Genomic DNA, 23,009 nt, shown 5'->3' on the forward strand with positions numbered 1-23,009 from the left:
AAGTTAATATTACTTCGGTAACTTTTTCAAAGATTTCATTCGGAAATATTACTCCATAAAGATCGGTGAATGATTCTAGTGTCTCCTGGAGCTTGCATTCTAACATTGCTTGTTGATTTGTTTGTAATAATTGCTTTTTCTGGGTGTGAACTTTTTCCGTTTAATTAACCCTTCTGGGCTGCTTTTCTGGCTTTATTTCATTTATTTGTAGGCTTTGATCAGGGAATTTAATGTAGCTTTGTCCGGGGCAGATGCTAACTTTATGTTTAACAAAGAATGCGTTGCCTAATATTCCATGAGTTGTGACAATTAAAACAAGGAAATCTTCAGTGAATGTTTGTGCCCAATTTAAATGTAACTTTAATTGCTTTATCAATTTTAACTATATTTCCGTTTGCCATCTTAACTTTATCTAGATTAGGCTTTTCTAGTTCGGTTTTTGAAATAATAATGGTGTTAATAAGTTCCTTGTAAAAGTCGCGGCTTATCACGTTTGCAAATGCTCCTGTGACAATTAGTGCGCGTCTGTCTAATTCTTTTTTAAATTTAACTTTAATATAGGATAATGTTCTGCCTAAAAGTGGAACAATGCTGAATAATTGCTGAACATGTGCTACTGGCATTGGTGCGGGCTGAGGTACTTGTTTTGCGAAGTGTACAAATTTATTCACTTTGATTTTGTTACTATTTCTTTTGCGTTTTCTACTTTCGTTATAAACTGGTTCTATTACTTTATTTAAACTAGGACTAGACGTGCTTTCTTTATAATAATTAACTGAGTTTTGTGGCTTTTTATAATTTTTGTTTCGGTTTTTACGATTGGGTGGCTGTATTAGTTTTTCTGTTGATTAAATGGGTAATTCATACCTCTCATATTTCTGTTCTGAGGTACACTTGCGAGATTAAACTGATTTGCTTGTTGATTAACACATCGGTTTTGAGCTGGCATTGGGCTATCATAAACTATTCCCTCTCGAAGGAGGTTTGTAGGGGTATTTTTTGTTGGGAACCGGTAAATAGGTCTATTAACATAAGTTGGGTGAACAAATAGGGGCTATCTGAAGGTTCATTCCAATAACTCCGAGTTTGTGGCTGCTCATTATAGTAGAACAGTCTAGGAGCGTTAAATTGAGGTCTAAACTCTCGATATTTATTAGAACGTATATAATGTTGCTGGGGCCGATAGTTTGGTTGAAATTGACGATAATTTGGCTGATATTGACGGTAATTTGGCTGAAAGTTTTGATATTGTGGGCGAAAATTTGGTCAATAACTTTGTCTGTATACTTGTTTGTTGAGGCTAATGTGGTGTGAAAATATTTACTGGGCCTTGTTCTGATGTCTCGTTTTAGGTGCTACTTTCTGGTCTAGTTTCTGCTCAAGTTCTTTTTGATTAGAGATAACATTTATCGCTTTTAACATTTTATCAGTATTTGATTCTGTTATTTCATTAAATCCGTCGTCAAAGTGCTTTTTTCTGTTACAGATCTCCCTAATTGCGATCTGTTTTGTCTGGCTAAGGTACATAACTGATAAATTGTGTCAGTATCTGGCCTTTATAACAACTTAGGCTTGAGCCAATTTGGCATGGACTTATTGAAGAAGCGCTTTATTTGCTCATTTTTACGGTTTTCTGACATTTCAAGGGCAAAATCTCAAGCTACTGTCTCTTTCGAATCTACGGGCTTCAGGGTCACCTGCTCCTGCTGGTGCTACAAATATTTCAGGCGCTGGATATGCTTTATTTGCTTCAGTTGTTAACTTTACAAAGAAATTTTTCACTGCATCCGTCTTTGGATTGAACTTTTGGCTCTGTTACTTTAATATTCTGATCTCTCTCAAGTCGTCTTGCGTGAATCTATTTCTTAGAGCTGCTATACTGTCTGCAGAAACTAATCTAGTAGCCTCTGCTAAGGTTAGGAAGTACTCCTTTCAAGTGTAACTGCAGAGATTTATACGCATAGGTACTCGAAGCAAAGTTAAATGCTAGCAGTTGCACTGATAGATCTGAATTCTTTCGTAGTGCAAGAGGGCTGCTATATCTTGATTGGGACAAAGTCGTTATCAGTCTGTAGTAATGCATTAAAGCGAGTTCTACTTGCAGCTCAGTTCTCAAATGGATAGGCGTTGGGGGGCCTTGATTATAAACTGGTATGCTTCTTTCTGGAGATAACTTAATTTTCAAATCTATTGTATCCGACGTCAGATCTGTGCTTTGCAAAGATATCACTAAATCCAACTAAAAGTTCGCCAACTACAGCTGTTTGTTCATCATTGAGGGCCAATTTTCCCACGGAAATTTGCTCAGAAAGGTGATTTTGTCCTGCTGGTTACCTTTTGGATCTAATTTCTCCATTTCTTGCGGTTTTAGCAATTGCTCAATAATTTCTCTCTGCAATGCCGACAAATTTTTCGCATCAGGGCACGTTTCAGGCGTTGGGAACCACAATTTTTCATATTCTGGGGCCGGTTTTGCTGGTTACGCTTTTCTCTTTGGGGTATCTGTAACTTGGCGTATCTATCAGTTATTACAAGTTAAGTAATTTTCGCTCATTTGGGCAACACTTATTAATTGAGGATCTACTTCTAGCAACTTTTCAGCTTGGTCAGACGTTACGAATGAGAATTTGGCTATTTCTTCGCCTTTATTTATGGTGACTGGTTGTTCATTATGTTCAGGACACAGATATAAAGAATATTTCAGCAATTTTACTTATAGAGGAAGTTAATATTACTTCGGTAACTTTTTCAAAGATTTCATTCGGAATTATTACTCCATAAAGATCGGTGAATGATTCTAGTGTCTCCTGGAGCTTGCATTCTAACATTGCTTGTTGATTTGTTTGTAATAATTGCTTTTTCTGGGTGTGAACTTTTTCCGTTTAATTAACCCTTCTGGGCTGCTTTTCTGGCTTTATTTCATTTATTTGTAGGCTTTGATCAGAGAATTTAATGTAGCTTTGTCCGGGGCAGATGCTAACTTTATGTTTAACAAAGAATGCGTTGCCTAATATTCCATGAGTTGTGACAATTAAAACAAGGAAATCTTCAGTGAATGTTTGTGCCCAATTTAAATGTAACTTTAATTGCTTTATCAATTTTAACTATATTTCCGTTTGCCATTTTAACTTTATCTAGATTAGGCTTTTCTACTTCGATTTTTGAAATAATAATGGTGTTAATAAGTTCCTTGTAAAAGTCGCGGCTTATCACGTTTGCAAATGCTCCTGTGACAATTAGTGCGCGTCTGTCTAATTCTTTTTTAAATTTAACTTTAATATAGGATAATGTTCTGCCTAAAAGTGGGACAATGCTGAATAATTGCTGAACATGTGCTACTGGCATTGGTGCGGGCTGAGGTACTTGTTTTGCGAAGTGTACAAATTTATTCACTTTGATTTTGTTACTATTTCTTTTGCGTTTTCTACTTTCGTTATAAACTGGTTCTATTACTTTATTTAAACTAGGACTAGACGTGCTTTCTTTATAATAATTAACTGAGTTTTGTGGCTTTTTATAATTTTTGTTTCGGTTTTTACGATTGGGTGGCTGTATTAGTTTTTCTGTTGATTAAATGGGTAATTCATACCTCTCATATTTCTGTTCTGAGGTACACTTGCGAGATTAAACTGATTTGCTTGTTGATTAACACATCGGTTTTGAGCTGGCATTGGGCTATCATAAACTATTCCCTCTCGAAGGAGGTTTGTAGAGGTATTTTTTGTTGGGAACCGGTAAATAGGTCTATTAACATAAGTTGGGTGAACAAATAGGGGCTATCTGAAGGTTCATTCCAATAACTCCGAGTTTGAGGCTGCTCATTATAGTAGAACGGTCTAGGAGCGTTAAATTGAGGTCTAAACTCTCGATATTTATTAGAACGTATATAATGTTGCTGGGGCCGATAGCTTGGTTGAAATTGACGATAATTTGGCTGATATTGACGGTAATTTGGCTGAAAGTTTTGATATTGTGGGCGAAAATTTGGTCAATAACTTTGTCTGTATACTTGTTTGTTGAGGCTAATGTGGTGTGAAAATATTTACTGGGCCTTGTTCTGATGTCTCGTTTTTAGGTGCTACTTTCTGGTCTAGTTTCTGCTCAAGTTCTTTTTGATTAGAGATAACATTTATCGCATTTAACATTTTATCAGTATTTGATTCTGTTATTTCATTAAATCCGTCGTCAAAGTGCTTTTTTCTGTTACAGATCTCCCTAATTGCGATCTGTTTTGTCTGGCTAAGGTACATAACTGATAAATTGTGTCAGTATCTGGCCTTTATAACAACTTAGGCTTGAGCCAATTTGGCATGGACTTATTGAAGAAGCGCTTTATTTGCTCATTTTTACGGTTTTCTGACATTTCAAGGGCAAAATCTCAAGCTACTGTCTTTTTCGAATCTACGGGCTTCAGGGTCATCTGCTCCTGCTGGTGCTACAAATATTTCAGGCGCTGGATATGCTTTATTTGCTTCAGTTGTTAACTTTACAAAGAAATTTTTCACTGCATCCGTCTTTGGATTGAACTTTTGGCTCTGTTACTTTAATATTCTGATCTCTCTCAAGTCGTCTTGCGTGAATCTATTTCTTAGAGCTGCTATACTGTCTGCAGAAACTAATCTAGTAGCCTCTGCTAAGGTTAGGAAGTACTCCTTTCAAGTGTAACTGCAGAGATTTATACGCATAGGTACTCGAAGCAAAGTTAAATGCTAGCAGTTGCACTGATAGATCTGAATTCTTTCGTAGTGCAAGAGGGCTGCTATATCTTGATTGGGACAAAGTCGTTATCAGTCTGTAGTAATGCATTAAAGCGAGTTCTACTTGCAGCTCAGTTCTCAAATGGATAGGCGTTGGGGGGCCTTGATTATAAACTGGTATGCTTCTTTCTGGAGATAACTTAATTTTCAAATCTATTGTATCCGACGTCAGATCTGTGCTTTGCAAAGATATCACTAAATCCAACTAAAAGTTCGCCAACTACAGCTGTTTGTTCATCATTGAGGGCCAATTTTCCCACGGAAATTTGCTCAGAAAGGTGATTTTGTCCTGCTGGTTACCTTTTGGATCTAATTTCTCCATTTCTTGCAGTTTTAGCAATTGCTCAATAATTTCTCTCTGCAATGCCGACAAATTTTTCGCATCAGGGCACGTTTCAGGCGTTGGGAACCACAATTTTTCATATTCTGGGGCCGGTTTTGCTGGTTACGCTTTTCTCTTTGGGGTATCTGTAACTTGGCGTATCTATCAGTTATTACAAGTTAAGTAATTTTCGCTCATTTGGGCAACACTTATTAATTGAGGATCTACTTCTAGCAACTTTTCAGCTTGGTCAGACGTTACGAATGAGAATTTGGCTATTTCTTCGCCTTTATTTATGGTGACTGGTTGTTCATTATGTTCAGGACACAGATATAAAGAATATTTCAGCAATTTTACTTATAGAGGAAGTTAATATTGCTTCGGTAACTTTTTCAAAGATTTCATTCGGAATTGTTACTCCATAAAGATCGGTGAATGATTCTAGTGTCTCCTGGAGCTTGCATTCTAACATTGCTTGTTGATTTGTTTGTAATAATTGCTTTTTCTGGGTGTGAACTTTTTCCGTTTAACTAACCCTTCTGGGCTGCTTTTCTGGCTTTATTTCATTTATTTGTAGGCTTTGATCAGGGAATTTAATGTAGCTTTGTCCGGGGCAGATGCTAACTTTATGTTTAACAAAGAATGCGTTGCCTAATATTCCATGAGTTGTGACAATTAAAACAAGGAAATCTTCAGTGAATGTTTGTGCCCAATTTAAATGTAACTTTAATTGCTTTATCAATTTTAACTATATTTCCGTTTGCCATTTTAACTTTATCTAGATTAGGCTTTTCTACTTCGGTTTTTGAAATAATAATGGTGTTAATACGTTCCTTGTAAAAGTCGCGGCTTATCACGTTTGCAAATGCTCCTGTGACAATTAGTGCGCGTCTGTCTAATTCTTTTTTAAATTTAACTTTAATATAGGATAATGTTCTGCCTAAAAGTGGGACAATGCTGAATAATTGCTGAACATGTGCTACTGGCATTGGTGCGGGCTGAGGTACTTGTTTTGCGAAGTGTACAAATTTATTCACTTTGATTTTGTTACTATTTCTTTTGCGTTTTCTACTTTCGTTATAAACTGGTTCTATTACTTTATTTAAACTAGGACTAGACGTGCTTTCTTTATAATAATTAACTGAGTTTTGTGGCTTTTTATAATTTTTGTTTCGGTTTTTACGATTGGGTGGCTGTATTAGTTTTTCTGTTGATTAAATGGGTAATTCATACCTCTCATATTTTTGTTCTGAGGTACACTTGCGAGATTAAACTGATTTGCTTGTTGATTAACACATCGGTTTTGAGCTGGCATTGGGCTATCATAAACTATTCCCTCTCGAAGGAGGTTTGTAGGGGTATTTTTTGTTGGGAACCGGTAAATAGGTCTATTAACATAAGTTGGGTGAACAAATAGGGGCTATCTGAAGGTTCATTCCAATAACTCCGAGTTTGTGGCTGCTCATTATAGTAGAACGGTCTAGGAGCGTTAAATTGAGGTCTAAACTCTCGATATTTATTAGAACGTATATAATGTTGCTGGGGCCGATAGTTTGGTTGAAATTGACGATAATTTGGCTGATATTGACGGTAATTTGGCTGAAAGTTTTGATATTGTGGGCGAAAATTTGGTCAATAACTTTGTCTGTATACTTGTTTGTTGAGGCTAATGTGGTGTGAAAATATTTACTGGGCCTTGTTCTGATGTCTCATTTTTAGGTGCTACTTTCTGGTCTAGTTTCTGCTCAAGTTCTTTTTGATTAGAGATAATAGTTATCGCTTTTAACATTTTATCAGTGTTTGATTCTGTTATTTCATTAAATCCGTCGTCAAAGTGCTCTTTTCTGTTACAGATCTCCCTAATTGCGATCTGTTTTGTCTGGCTAAGGTACATAACTGATAAATTGTGTCAGTATCTGGCCTTTATAACAACTTAGGCTTGAGCCAATTTGGCATGGACTTACTGAAGAAGCGCTTTATTTGCTCATTTTTACGGTTTTCTGACATTTCAAGGGCAACATCTAAAGCTACTGTCTCTTTCGAATCTACGGGCTTCAGGGTCACCTGCTCCTGCTGGTGCTACAAATATTTCAGGCGCTGGATATGCTTTATTTGCTTCAGTTGTTAACTTTACAAAGAAATTTTTCACTGCATCCGTCTTTGGATTGAACTTTTGGCTCTGTTACTTTAATATTCTGATCTCTCTCAAGTCGTCTTGCGTGAATCTATTTTTTAGAGCTGCTATACTGTCTGCAGAAACTAATCTAGTAGCCTCTGCTAAGGTTAGGAAGTACTCCTTTCAAGTGTAACTGCAGAAAATTCAATTTTGGCGCGGCTGCCATTCCTGCAACTCCGATTGCTTCCGTTATTAACTGATTAAACTCGTTAAAATTCTCCGTTTCTGATCCAGAGAAGGGCGTGATGTTGATTTGAGCGAAGGTCATTTTGCTTTTTACCCGTTTAGATTATATGCTTATTGTTCAATCGGTCTTATTTTGTTCTAAAGTATTAAAAAGCACAATTAACTTAACTGAATGAGGAGGTTAATTGGTTTGCACAGATAAATGAAGTGAAAAAAATGTCCTGATTGATTAATGAGTAGTAACAGAAGTCAGAAAAAGAAACTACTTAAACAACTTGCTCGAAAAAGAATAAAGATGGGCTGCTTAAGAAACGAGCGCCTAAAGCTCCGGTCGAATCGTCAGACTGTTAACGTTGAAGCCGTAAGGGCCGCCGAAGTCTCACCATTAAAGAGTGCCCCTTAGTTTAGGAAAGTTCGTGGGGACCACAACCGCACAGGCCTTGTGGAAGCTGCACTCAGATAGGCAACAGCATCGATTAACCTCCAGAGCTGATTTAACAATTTTGGTTTGTTCAACAATTTAGCTTATTCTGAGGTTATCTGATAATCAGTGATGATGTCATCAAGGTTAATATCGATGTTTGATTGCAGTTTGTTTCGAATAAGGCCAAATTTGCGTACCTTTTGATTTAGACTTTTTGCTATCCAATAAATTACAACACGTTTATCGTCATTATCTAGCACATAAATTACAATAGACTTGTGGATTAAAGATGATAAAGCGGTAACAAAATTGACTCACGCTTTATTAGAGAGCTAATGGGAACTGTATTTGATAATCTTTTTCGATAGTCGAAAAAATCTACGAAGACTAAAAAAATTCAGTTAATTTGTTGTACACCAATACGTAAAAAATATAACGATTTTAATCCATTTTTGCTCAAAGGAAAGCCGAGGAGAGTTTTTAACGACACAAAGTGATAGGACAGAATAACAGCAAAATTGGGCAAAACTCAAAAAGTAACTAACAATTTTTGAAAGTACTGTTAACTCACAAAGACCAATAGCCATAAACTAGAGTAAAAAACAGTCGACTAACGTCGCGCGAATAGTTCTCAAACAACCGGCGAGCTGTTGGCTTCGTCAGTAGCTAGCTCCGGTTTAGTGAGGCTAGCTTTAGATTAAATGAAGGGATGTGACGTGAGCGCAGTGGGGCTGAGGGCGTGCAGCGGGGGGTACAGATCGGGGGATTCCATGCAGCAAAATCGGTCAAACGAAAACTCGCATAACATAGCTGGCAGATCTGCAGTCTCAAAAAAACAGTAAGAAAGACAGACCAATAAAATTCGTCTTTTCATTGAAGGGTGATATGTTATAATTTGATTAAAAATCTGTATGAGTTTTTGCTGCCTCTATTAGCTGATCTCAAATAACCTTCATTTAGAGTGACACACACCCATTTGACATTGTCTCTTTGTATTGAAGTTTAGAAGTCATTTTCATAGCGAGAAAGTCATTTTTGTGAGTGAGGTAAGTCAAGTGTGACCAAAAATTTAATCACGCAAAGGAACACAAAAAAACTCACTCCAATAAGAGCGAAAATTACGTCACGCACGCACTTCAGGGGTTGTGACGTCATAGGGTCGTAACAAAAATCGCAACATCGAAAAAAAAATAGCCGGAAGAATTCCGGAAGCCACTCGAAGCTTCAAAACTTCACAAGGAAATCAAAACTGCAGCTGAAGCCGTTAACTTTTGTATTAAACCATTAACTCATTACCTCCCCAGGTCTGATCTAAAAATTGGTGATATTTAAACCACTGTCACCAAGAGAAACAAAATGCAGCAAAATTTTAAACTATTGAAAATGTTTGGTAACGTTAAAGTCCGAAACAATTTGGATGGTCAAAATACTGATAGGTTGAAAAACTGACAGGGCTATCAACTGCCCTAAAATAAATCATGATTCTTATCTCAAAAAGATTGCGAAAGCAAGTGGCAGATAAATCTTAGAAACTGAATTAAACTTTTCAAAAAGAATGCTCAAATTCAAGAATCAGAAAACCACTACAATTAGATTTCTAATCACCGCAATTAACACAAAAACAACACATACTTCTTCCTTGTTGTATAAACTCTAGACATGATTTCATACTAATTCAAAAAATAAATTATTCATAGAAGACATAAGCAACAGAATAAAATTCAAAGGCAAAAAATCGTTTGAAAACAATACCAAGACCGGGAAAAATATTGCAATAAATAGTAAAAAAGGGAAATAACGGAAAAGGCTTTCTAAAAAACTCTCAGTACTAGCCTTATGTTGAATGAAATCAATTGCAAACCAAAGAAATGACAAAAATCTAAAAAAAGTTCAATTTTTAACAACTGAAAAAATCAATATAACGAAAAAAAGTAGGTGCGCCAGGACAAAGCTAGATTGATAGAAACTAGAATGTGAAGAATATGGACACAATGTAAGGAACACCGTACCAAAAAGACTAACTCTCGATATTTGAAAGTTACAAATCAAATTAAAAACTCAAGAAACATAAACCGCCTAATCTCGGAAGAATTGCTCTCGAATGAGCGCGTGTGGAAAAACATTTCACCCCACCGGGATTCGAACCATTAACCTCCCTCTTCATACCCACATGCACTGCCGACTCTGCTATTTGTCCCTTATTTTTGCTATGCTGCAACCGGCTTTATATTAGCAACAAGCTTTATTTCGGCGTGAGAGCAATAGAGATTACTCAAAAATGAAGAACACAAGCGTGAAAAAGTCACTTGAGAAGTCAACGAATGTTCTAGAAGAAAAGTGCAAAATGGTCAAGCGAAAGATTTGCATAAAAAAGACCGAGACGTTTACAATAATTGCTATGAACCTCGTTCAAGAGCAATTAAAAACTAATAATTTCATTGTTCAGCATTCGAGAAATAGAAAAGACGACGATTCATCTGAGACGGCTAAAAGATTGAAAAATGAAGAAATTAATAGAAAAAAAGCCAAAAATTAACTAACATAACCAACTAACGTTGGGCGAATTGCTCTCAAACGACCGGCGAGAAGTTGGTTTTGTCAGTAGCTAGCCACGGTTTAGTGAGGTTGGCTTTAGCTTGATTCGACTCTACTACTTTTAGTTTCTAGCCTTGTTAGTAAATAAATAAAAAAAAAACTGATATTCTAAAACTTGATTATTGCAAAATTTAAAAGAAAAACCTCCAGATTTCGCAGTGAAAACGTTCAAAACTAATTTTAGTCTCTGCAGTTATTTCAAGTAACCCATTTGAAAGAATTGAAGAGCTTCGTTGGCCAGTAATGATCGTTAAACTCGGAAAAGGACCAAAAATATTCATAAATTTTAAAAATAGTCACAAATTTTAATAAAATCTTGCTTAAATTCAAGATATTAAAATCTTCAAAAACATTTCATTGTCTAAAGAGACTATCCATTATCCATATTTCGAGTTTTAAATAGTTTCACTGACTCAAAGTTTCATAATCTTGGAACACGATATTAATTTTCAGAAAATTTGAATTAAAACTTATCAAAAATTCCTAAACCATATCATTAACCCTAGAAACTATGCAACAGCTTATCATCAAACCTTGGAGGAGGTCCCTAAGACCCTGTTGCCGGAAAAATGATAAAATATTCATTTTTAAGAAAGATTCAAAAAACTTGAAAAACTGCAATCATTTTAAAAAATGCTGATATTAAATTCTTGCAAAACATTCCATTACAACTAGAAGCTATGCAGTAAACTATGATTAAACCATACAGGAGGTCTGTTGGCTCTTGAGACTAGATACACCTAGAAAAAGAAAAAATTTCAAAAACTTAAAATTGCCAATTTATCAAAAAATTGCTAAAATTCGTGATATTAAAAAGTTGTAAACTATTTCATGGTCCATAAAAATTTTTCAGTAACTTATTTTTAAACCCTTCACGAGGTTTTTCGTGCCCCTGGGTCTGGAAAGACTTGAATAAAGAAAAATAAATGTCAAAAAATTGAAAAACTTCCAAATTTTGTCAAAAAAATGCTAAAACTTGTAAAGGAAAAATCTTGAAAAAGAATCCATTACATCTAAAAATTTTAAAATCACCTACTATCAAACCGTAGAGGAGTTTTGTTGGCTCTTGAGGCTAGACACACCCAAAAACGACAAAATTTTCAAAAAACATGAAAAAATTGCCAATTTCATCAAAAAATTGCTGAAATTTGTTATATTAAAAAGTTGAAAGTTATTTCTTGGCCTATAAAAATTTTTCAGTAACTTATTTTAAAACCCTAGGGAAGTTTTCTGGCCCCTGGGTCTGGAAAAACTTAGAAAAAAATTGAAAAAAATTGCACATTTTGTCAAAAAAGTGCTAAAAGTCGTGATGTTAAAATGTTGAAACCATTCCACTTTAGAAACTATGCAGTAACCTATTATAAAACCCTAGAGGGGGGGGGGGGGGTTGGACCGGGGTGCTTATAGGGAGGGAGGAGGGTGGGTAACAGTGGCGTGAGGGGTGGGTGGGGGGGGTGGAGCAATATTGGGGGGGGAGGGGGGTCAACAGAGGGGGTGTCTTCCTTCAACCTCTAAGAACCGCCCTTTGCATCATAAGTATAAGTCTCCAAAACAGTTTGAGCTGAAACAGAGCTGAAAGGCTCTAAGAGCACTTAATGCCCGCTGGGCGCTACCTGTTTATCCCGTTTTTGAGGACGAAATTCAGAAGCATCAGACGAAAAATCGGTCAAGCGAAAAATCGCATAAAAAAGACCGACAGGACTAACATATTGCTACAAACTTCGTTGGAGAGCAATTAAAAAATCAGGAAATATGTGCCAATTTTGAACTTCAAACGCTTTTTCAGGCTCTGCAAAGCACTGTTTTATTAATTTCCGAGATTAACATTTCAATATAGCATCGGATAAAAATTATTTCTACAAAAAACGAAATTACAAGCAAAAAAACTAGGCCACTTAGACGAAAAAACGGCTAAAAAGGGTTATCTATATGTACCATTCAGTCAAAAGCAACTTTTCAAAGTCAAAAAAGTCATTCACTAAACGCAGCGCATGATCAAAAAATTTCTCTCGCTCAGAAAAAATTAGTTCACACTGCAATTCTACTCACTTTCGCTTTTAGGTCAAAACATCGTCTGAACGAATAGTACTTCCGGTAAAAAAAAAACCTTAAGAAAACCAATACTCCTCTTCGAGTCGTAAAAAACCAAGAGACGGCCAATAATAGCCCCAGCTATCGCTGTGCGGCTATTAAAAAGAAGACGACAGGACTAATATAATTACTACAAACTTCGTTTGAGAGCAACTAAACGCATCAAAATTTTCAAGTTTACTGAGTACAAATTTTTAGTGCAATTTGTGATGCAAAACAGTGTTTTAAATTTGGACGCACTCACAACACGCCTGAATAAAAAACTTTTCGTTTCCTATATTAAATTTAATGTTATAGATTCAAGATATATATTCGGCTGAATACTAAGTGAATGATTTCAGAAAAGCTACAGTAATCAATCTACAGTCAATAGCACACTACGACAACGGCCAGAGTTGACCCCAATGACAGGCATTGGGATTGAAAGTTGAAAGCGACGACTATCTAATTTTATTTTCTTCTAAGTCAAGTGTTTCAATTTCTTCATATTCATTAGAATAGATCACCTTAATACTAAACATAACCCGCATATTACCGGAAAATAGCCGCCGTTGATTCCCATAAGAAAGATTTGGGTTGAAAGAGAAAAAACTAGAAAAAAATGATTTTTGTACAAACAATTTTAAAGTGTGAACTATTTTGATGTCATTTTGGAGCTGAACTGTTTCGTAGTGAGACGACACAGGGGCTAGTATCAATACCAAACATAGCCGGCAGATTGCCGGAATAGCTGCGAAAGAATAGACCTGCGGGCCATATAATAGAAATAGAAACAGATCTAAATTGAAAAAAAAATCGACGCCGCTCAAAAAACTAGGCTAAAAATCATTCAGCGATAAATTAATAAAGCTTGTTAAAATTCATTCCTCAGAAGCCTCTTATTAGGGACCTTTACAGCACAAATGAGTTCCTTTGACCTTAAACAAAATCAAATTAAACTTAAGTTTTAAAGTGCAAAAGTCATTTTATTGAGTGATGTAAGTCACGTATGATCAAAATCTAATCACGCAATTAACCTAAAAACTTTTGCTAAAGCGAGTGAGAAATGACGTCACGCGTTTTCTATTTTGATTTCGGTTTTTGATACAGACTCTGTTCAATTTGAATTGATTTGCTGAGCAACTGCTGTCTAAAGACACTTCTAACAGAATGAGAGAAGAGTGAAATTAACCGAAAGAAGTCAAAAAGATTTCACGCAACATGTTGAACAAGCTGTGAACTAAGGTAAAGCGAAAATTTTTTATTCGACGAAGCAAAAAAACATAGCAGTACCAGTCCAGACGTACCATTCAAAAAATTTTTTATTGAATTAACAAAAACTAGACCTATAACGGACTATCAGTGAATTGGAAAACCATTTCCAAGAAAATCAGATAAAAACTAAAAAAAAAAAAACTGAAAACCAATGTCAAAATGCCGCATGTGCACAAAAAACCAGATGAGAAGTTTGGTTCAAACAAAAAACTAGTCCTAGAATGAACTATCAATGGATTGGGAAAACCATTTAGAAAAAAATCCAGTCCAGAAAATAAAAAAACGAGAAAAAATCAAAGAGAAATTGCCGCATGTGAAAAAAAATCACTAGCGAGAAAGCAGAATTTTTGTTCAAACAACGTTTTCACACTACTTTAAAATTAGAGTGAAAAAATTCCACGCCGCAAAACCACTCGCCTTTTTTGCTCCACCTCCTGTTTCGGCGCGACCAAAATCTACTCTAACTTGAATTCAAAAATCGTAAAAATGTGTGAACAGATCTTAAAAAAGACATCGCCCCAATACAATTCAAATTCTTTTAATTATAAAAATAGGAGCGCTATAAAAGCCAGCTGAGCTGAGGCGGCTATTAAGAACAGTCAGGAGTATAATCTTAGGAACCTTGATAACTTTAAACTCCCTTTAAACTTTAACTTTTAATAACCGGGTTTTATTGGTTTATCCAGTTTTGTTTGATTTGGCTTTCTGACTTGAAGGTTTTCACAAAAATTTACTGGATGAGTTCTAAATTCGATTCAGTTGAAATAGTGAGTGAGGTAACCCCCCCCCCCCCATTGTTTGATTTGGCTTTTTGACTTGAAGATTTCCAAAAATTTGCTGGATGAGTTCTAAATTCGATTTAGTTGAAATAGTGAGTGACGTAACCCCCCATTGTTTGATTTGGCTTTTTGACTTGAAGATTTACACAAAAATTTGCTGGATTAATTCTAAATTCGATTCAGTTGAAGTCATGGCTTGTGTAAAACCAAAAACGTGATCAAAAGGTAAAACTAATTGAAACATAGATAATCAGAAGACTCCAGTACCGACTCGAAATCAAAAGCGACTTCGAACGCTGCTAACTAACAATTGGAAACAACTATTCATTTAATTAAACCACCTAATTAAACATAGCCGGCAGACTGCCGGAAAATAGCCGCCGTTGACGCGCTTGATGTACATCGGGATTTAAACAGAAAGAAAAAAAGGAGATACATTGACAAAATTTTCTTCTATTTTTTTTCAGTGTCAAAGTGTTCTAATTCGGCGTGCAGTTTCGGTTGGATTCTAAAACTATACTTAATTCGGCTTCTAAAGGTACAGCTAATAAGCTTATTACCGATATCAGCTAACAAACACTCTAATGAATTTTGATAACCTAATTTTCAATGACTTAATAACGGGGCTTTATCGGTTTATCCCGTCTCTTTTGATTTTGCTCTTTTGGCTTTGACTGTATTCAATATCTTGCGTAATTCATTGAGTGAAGGGATTTAAAAACCATTCAGTTGAAACAATGAGTGAGGTAAGTCAGAAGTCAAACGTGAAAGTCGTGACTTTGTAAAACGAAAAACGTGATCAAAAGGTAAAGCGAATTTAAAAAAAACAGAGCAGGACAAGTCCTGAAATACAATTGAAAGAATTGAATGAAAAACTTAGAAAAACTCTACCCGACCAGCAGATCAAATGAACAATGCCAGTCAAAAAACAAATAAATTCATCTCACAACAAACAAAATTGAGAAATTAAAACAATTAAATAAACCAAACAAAAATATATTGCTAAAACTCTTGAAGCTTTCACCCCGAAGGCAAAATTTGATCCCTTTAAATATACCTATTTCAAACAAACATTCAAAACCAATTTTTGCTTCTGAAATCGGTCCAGTATAATATCTGCAAAACCTGAAAAAATTTCATTGGCCCTTGAAGATCGATTAACTCGAAAATGACCACAAAATTTAAAAATGACATCAATTAGAAATTCTAATGAAATGTTGCTAAATATTGTGAAACTAATATCTTCAGAATCATTTCTGTGTCTCTGAAGGCTATCCAATAACCCAATTCGAAGCCTTAAAAAATTCATTGGCTCAAAGATCGATAGGCAATAATTTTTAGAACAAATTTCAAAAAATAGAAATTCGTTCTATTAAAATGTTGAAAACCATTCAATTGCCCCCTAGCAACTATTTAATAATATATTATCGAACCTTGAATGAGGTTACCTGGCTACTGAGGCAAGAAAACTGAATAAAGACAAATGTTTTGAAAAAACATAAAATTGCAAATTTTATCAAAAAATGTCATAAAAATCGAAAGGTTTAATTGTTGAAAACAAATCCATTGAAAACAACCATGCAGTAACTTTTAATCAGATCGTGGAATAGGTTTTCTGGTATTTGAAAATGGACAAATATCAAAAATTGACAAAAAATTGCAGATTTTATCAAAAAAATGCTAAAATTCGAGACATTAAAATGTTGAAAAGCAATCAATTGTTACTAGAAACTATTCAGTGCCCTATTATCAAACCTTAAAGGAGATTCCCTGGCCCCTGAAGCTGGAAAAGCTTTTCATAAAACTTGCAAAAGTAAGTATCAATCTGCGTTTTAGTGTTTGTAGTACCAAAACATATAGATCATAAAATGGTCATAACAAGTAACCTAATACTAATAAAATCTAAGACTAAACAAACAAAAAATCACAAAACATGAAAAATTGCACCATTTTTAGCCCAAAAACTCCTAAAAATGACCTTTTAACCTTAAATTAAGATCATCCCAGCAGCTGCACCACTCTAAGCATTTGAAGGTCTACTAAAGCCCACTTTGGTCCTCTAATGAAACTTAATGTCCGCTGGGTTTTACCTGTTTATATCTTTTTGAAAGATCAAAGTCATTGAAAAAATGTGTGAACACATCTTAAAAAACAGCGCCCCAATACAATTCAAATTCTTTGAATTGTAAAAAGGAGAGCCGCTAAATAATAGCCGTTTGAGAGGCTGACGGCGGCTATTAAAAAAAAAAAACGAAACATAGCTAGTGAAAACCCGCCATTGCGACGCTTGACAGATATCGGGATTGAAACAGAAAAGAGAATGAGATTGACCAATTTTTCAAATTGACCGATCAAGTGTCAAAAAAGTTCTTATTGGTGTGCAGTTTCAGCTAGTTTCTCAAACCATACTTATTTCAACTTCTCTTAGACTAAAAGCTCTTAATTTTAATACTATCTCAGCGAGAAATTGCTGTAATGAACTTTGAGAACTTGACTATGACGTAATGACCGGGCCTAATCGGTTTATCCCGTTTCTTTTTGCTTTTGACAATTCCATTGACACAGTGAGCGAGGCAAGTCACGAGTCAAACGTGAAAATTGTGACTTTAGTAAAAACTGAAAACGATCAAAAAGTAAAGCGAATTTAAAAAAGAAGAGCGCCAATATAATAGCCGTTGAGAGGCTCACAGCGGCCGTTAATATCAAATTCTGAAATTTTTTCTCGAATATATCTCCAAGATGCTAGAACAAATCAATTATTCTCAACAGACCTTGTGATACAGATTCTGTTCGATGAATGACCTCCTACACAATAGACATACTGAAAAAGCACACGTAGCGAGAAAACTAAACATAGGCGGCAAATCGCAGGAAAATAGCCGCCTTTGACGCAAATCGGGGTTAAAACAAAATGAAAAATTGACAGCATTGTTTTCTTAGTCAAAAATTGCTGTGAAGATTTGATTCTAAATTTAATATTAATTCAGCTTTTATACTCAAAGCTATAACGCTCAAAACTAATATCAGCTAGCAATGGCTCTAAAGAGCGTTGATAACCAAATGCACTATAACTTAATTACTGGGCATTACCAGTTCATCGCGTTTTGTTCGATTATGCTTGACATTGACCGTATTCACTAATTCAATGAGTGAAAGAATTTAAAATCCATTCAATTGAAACAGTGAGTGAGGCAAGCCAAGTCAAGCGTGAAAATCTAGAATTATGTAAAACGAAGAACGTGATCAAAAGGTAAGGCGAATTAAAAAAAAGGAGAGCGCCTAAATAATAGCCGAGAGACTGGTGGCAGCTACACACGAGGAAGAATCATCTTGGAAGACAATTTGAAATCTGATTAATTCTTTTTTTTCCTTACCAAACTCTTCACAGAGAGATATAATATAGGGTTTGAAAAGATGTGACATCCCAAAAGTTTTCTTCAAACAATTTCGGATACCATGAGTTCTCAATAGGTGAATAACAACCCAGGACACACTAAACAGCAAAAACAAACATAGCTGGCAGATTGCCAGAAAATAGCCGCAACAGATTCGTAGATCAGCAGTCAGAGACAGAACAGCAGTAAGAAGACAGACCAAAAAAATCGTCTTTTCATTGAAGGCTGATCTGTTATATTTTGATTAAAAATCTGTATAAGTTATTGCTGCCTCTATTAGCTGATCTCAAATAACCTTCATTTAGAGTGACACACACCCATTTGACCTTTTCTCTTTTAATTAAAGTAAATAAAAGACAATTTCAAATTGAGGAAGTCATTTTTGAGAGTGAGGTAAGTCAAGTGTGACCAAAAATTTAATCACGCGCATGAACAAAAAAACTCCCTCCACTAAGAGCGAAAAATGATGTCACACATGCAATTCAAATGAAATTGCATGAACGAATGAACAAAAAGTGGCCGTGACGTCATATGGTCGTAACAAAAATCATGACGAAATAAAAAACATAGCAGGACAAGTCCTGACGTACCATTCAAAGAATTTTCATTGACTTAACAAACAACTAGACCTAGAACGGACAATGAGTGAATTGGGAAAACCATTTCTAAAAAAATCACATGAAAAAAAAACAAAACAAAACAGAAAATCAATGTCAAAATGCCGCATTGGAACAAAAAAACCACTAACGAGAAATGAAAATTTAATTCAAACAAAAAACTAGGCCTAGAATGAGCTGTGAATGGATTGGGAAAACCATTTAGAAAAAAAATCCGATCTAAAAAATTGAAAAAACAGTAAAAATCAGAGTGAAATTGCCGCATGTGAACAAAAAACCACTACCGAGAAACCGAATTTTTGTTCAAACACCATTTTCGCACTCTACTTTAAAATTAGAGCGAAAAAAATTCACGCCGCAAAACCACTCGCTTTTTCGCTCCATTTCCTGTTTCGTCGTGACCAAAATCACCACTCCAATTTGACTTCAAAAATCATGAAAATGTGTAAAAAGATCTTAAAAAAAGACAGCGCCCCAATACAATTCAAATTCTTTGAATTGTAAAAAACCAAGAGAAGGCCAATAATAGCCCCAGCTATCGCTGTGCGGCTATTAAAAAATTCAGAATAAATAGTGCCACCTACCAAATAATCAGGAGTCTCCTCTTAGTAACATCTCCCGTAGAATATTTCCAAATAATTAATTGCGAACAAAGTTCTGAAAACAACAAAAACTAGAAAAAAATAGGGAGAAAGATCAAAAATCGACAAAACAGGCCACAATTAGAACTAAAATAAGGCCAAAACTACAGGCCATCAATTATGCAGAATCAAAACGACATATAAAGGTCACTTTAACTACCGTACAGGCTAACAGCTACCAGGAAACCTTCTATAGACTGCAGGAAACTCAAAAATAATGCAAAAATAATGCAAATGTCCAAAATGACAAATAGGTAAAAAATTTGACTTCGAGTTTAATAAACGCTGAATATGGTCAAAAATGATCCAAAGCATACAATTAGACGCTAACAATTATGAGAAAATCAATTTGGGATGACAAGTAACTGTTAAAACTAACTTAACGCTCGCTGATCAAGAAAAAATTTTACACCTTTTCCCGCTCTCTCAAAACATTCTATGAGCAAAAATCACTCAAAACTTCTCTCTTTTAACTTTCGTTCAGCGCCTCGACCTACACATTTGTATTCACGTGATGCATTGGACTTCACAAAAAGAAGTCACGCATTAAAAACACGTCATCATCACCCCTCTGCGAGTCGTAACAAATGAGAGCGCCTAAATAATAGGCATTGAGAAGCTGAAGGCGGCTATTAAAGACCATTTGAAAACAAATTCTGCTTTGTTAATATTCGGTTTAGAAAGAAAAGCATATAAAAGATGGCCATACCTGACACTGGTTGAGTGATGAGAGGATCATTGCCTTGTGGTATTTGCACAGAGGGTTCTTGGGATCTATGGCCAGCGCTTCGTTCAAGTGATCCAACGCGCACTGTGATTTGTTCAACTTATGCTTCACCTGGATAAAGGAACACAACAGTTTCTTCATGAAGAGCTTTCATTATGTACATTCAATCGAGATATATGTAGCCTCGGTTTCGACGATTGCTGACAATAACAGGTAAATATTAGACTTTGCGATCTATTCTGTTCCCCCGGCCCCCAGCTTAGTGAGCATAAATTTTTTATGACCCCCAGGCACACGTCCTATTTTCTTACATAGTAACGTACTATATAACAACATATAATTTGTAACTGGGGGTCATGAAAAACACTGGGGGGGAGAGAATAGATCCCACTTTCCATAGATTTCCACAAACTTTGTTTGCCTAGGCTTCAGTAGGCAATGAAGTCAAAAGAGTTACACTTCGCACAAGTTGTCGCTTTTCTCATTTATTACAAACTGCTCAACCACATTAACTACGTATCAAATTTTCAGCTGCATTTCACCAGATGGCAGGCCTTTTGCAGAGTAGAATTTGTGCACGTACGATTTAAGGATGACTGGACTTACCACCGCCAAGTAACACATGAGTAGAGGGCTTTTCTTCTTGATAGTGAGAGCCTTGCTGTAGTGTATTTCTGCCTCCGTGTACTTTTCCTGCTGGAAGTAGAGTTGTCCAAGCCCACACCAGGCAGGATAGTGTCTCTCGTTGATTCTGAGAGCATTTCGAAAACAATTCTCGGCTTTGGCCTTCATCGCCACTTCCAGGTATTCCAGGCCAAGTAGAATGTAGGCATACGCGTAGTTAGGGTCCACCTGTACAACAAGCAAGTTAACCGCCTCGGCAAAATCGAAAAAACTTTTACCGTCACCCGGTAAGTTATGACCGAAAACCCCATTTCTACACCTTTATAATTATATCAGTTATCTGCAAAGACTACGGTTGAATCTTATTTGGCTATGCAATTGTCCGTGTCAAAACACCCATAGATTTAAGCATGTAGTTATATGCTCAATATTCGAACGAAACTTGCATTCTACCGCAAGTATGCCTTGACAATAACCATAGACGTTGCAGAATTAGTTCTTTTCAATTTTTTACTTTAATACGAGGAGCTCTCCTCCCCTCACCCATCTCTCATCTAACCTGCACAGCTCTGGACAGAAACTGTATGGCATGTTCGTGTTCCTTCTGTAGAGCGAAGCAGTTGCCAACTACACACCACACTTGGGGTCTGTCTTTAGTCATGGTAACTGCCTCTTGGGCCAAGTAGGACAATTGTTCCGATTGCTTCAAGTGCCACAGGGCAGAGGAATAGACGTCCAGGCCCGATACACGATGAGGCTCAACGTCCCAAAGCTGTTTGAAAACCTTATAAACGAAAGCAAAGCTCAACGATAGCTCAGTTTTACTTCGTTAACATGTTTCACAGCAGATAGAGCGAAGACAGTAGAAAAATAGATTACTCTAATTAAACTCGGAAATGGTGGTGTAAAGGTGAGAATGTTCTTATTCAAAAAAAAAAATTCTACATTTAATATATCTAAAAAATTGATAAAGCTTGGTCTTTTGGACAGCGCAATAAAAAACATAGCTGGCAGATTGCCGGAAAATAGCCGCCGTTGACAAGATTGACGCACATCGGGATTGATACAGAAGAGAAATTGACAGAATGTTTTCCCAAGTTTCAAGTGTTCTAATTCGGTGTGCAATTTGTTAGATTCTAAAAACTCATTCTTTAAACTAAAAGCTGTTAAGCTTAACATTGATGTCAGCTAGCAAACCTCTAATGAACTTTGATAACCTAATGCACTATGATTTAATGACAGGCTTTATCGGTTTATCCCGTTTCTTTTGATTTTGCTCTTTCAGCGTTGACCGTATTCCCTAGATTGCGTAATGCAATTGCGTGAAAGAATTTATAACCCATTCAGCGATAAGTCAGAAGTCAAGCGTGACAATCGTGACTTTTGTAAAACTAAAAACGTGCTCAAAAGGTAATAGCTGAACAAGTTGATATACAATCCAAAAAATTGAAAGAAAAACAAAAAAATCCTGTATCTGACCAGCAGACAAATTGAAAAATGCCAGCCAAAAACACAAGGAGTCTGAAAAGTTTACATAAACTAAAATAGTCAAACAAACTAATTATAGAAACAAAACACTATCATTGCTAATACTCTTGAAGCCTTCACCCTGAAGGCCAAATTTGATCTAATTAAATCTACCTATTATTCCACGCAGAAGCCACGAAAGAGGCTAATTGGTTTCCTGGCCCCTGTAGATGGAAAAACTCTAATGATCCAAATTTTGAAATTGCAAGTTTTATTTGAAAAAAATGCTAAAATTTGTAACATTAAAATGTTAAAACCATACCAGAGAAAATAGAAAATTCGCAGTAACCTATTATCAACCCTAGAGGAGGTTTCATAGCATCTAGGGCTAGAAAAAACTTAGCAAAAATGACAAACATTAGCTAAAAAACTTAAAAAAATTGTTAAAACATCCAAAAAACGACAGCAACCCAACACAATCTTAAATCTTTGGATTTCAAAAAAGGAGAGCGTCTTAGAAAGCTATTGAGAGGCTATCGTTGTCAAAAAAAGTGAAGTAACCCAACTTCGTGAATGAGAAAAAGTTGATTTTGACAACTTCTCATTCACTTATTATTAAAAAAACTCAATTTCATTTTTTAAAAACATGCTAAACCTTATAAAAAATCAGCTACACGAAATAAATATCGAAACACCGAAAATTGTTTGGTCACTGTTTAGAGAAGATTTAACTATTGGAGAAAACAATAAAGAAAAGTTACAAGGAAAACCACAATCACTGTGCAAAACACATTCCTACATTTCATCAGAGAATAGATGTAATATTTAAGTGTCATACTTAATCAATAAAAGTCAAAGAAACACTCTCCACGCGAAACCAACAACCCAAACAAGATTTTACTTCATCAAGGTAAATTCATCAGATAAGACTACGGACGGTAACAGTCGATAAAT

The 23,009-nt window shown here is 35.6% G+C and overlaps 1 protein-coding gene across 2 annotated transcripts in view; it reads right to left on the reverse strand.

Annotated features, from left to right (window-relative positions):
• Nucleotides 1-23,009, reverse strand: part of LOC142349520 (cell division cycle protein 27 homolog) — a 167,297-nt gene that overhangs the window by 28,433 nt on the left and 115,855 nt on the right. For both annotated transcript variants that reach the window (XM_075401138.1, XM_075401137.1), the window contains exons 13-15: nucleotides 21,148-21,372; nucleotides 20,571-20,816; nucleotides 19,947-20,075 (exon numbers count right to left, since the gene is read on the reverse strand). In XM_075401138.1, the coding sequence (XP_075257253.1) occupies nucleotides 19,947-20,075; nucleotides 20,571-20,816; nucleotides 21,148-21,372 (600 nt within the window). The remainder of the gene's footprint in view (nucleotides 1-19,946; nucleotides 20,076-20,570; nucleotides 20,817-21,147; nucleotides 21,373-23,009) is intronic.

Source organism: Convolutriloba macropyga, chromosome 11, assembly GCF_964194025.1.
Source record: "Convolutriloba macropyga chromosome 11, txConMacr16.3, whole genome shotgun sequence".
Classification (NCBI taxonomy): domain Eukaryota; kingdom Metazoa; phylum Xenacoelomorpha; order Acoela; family Convolutidae; genus Convolutriloba; species Convolutriloba macropyga.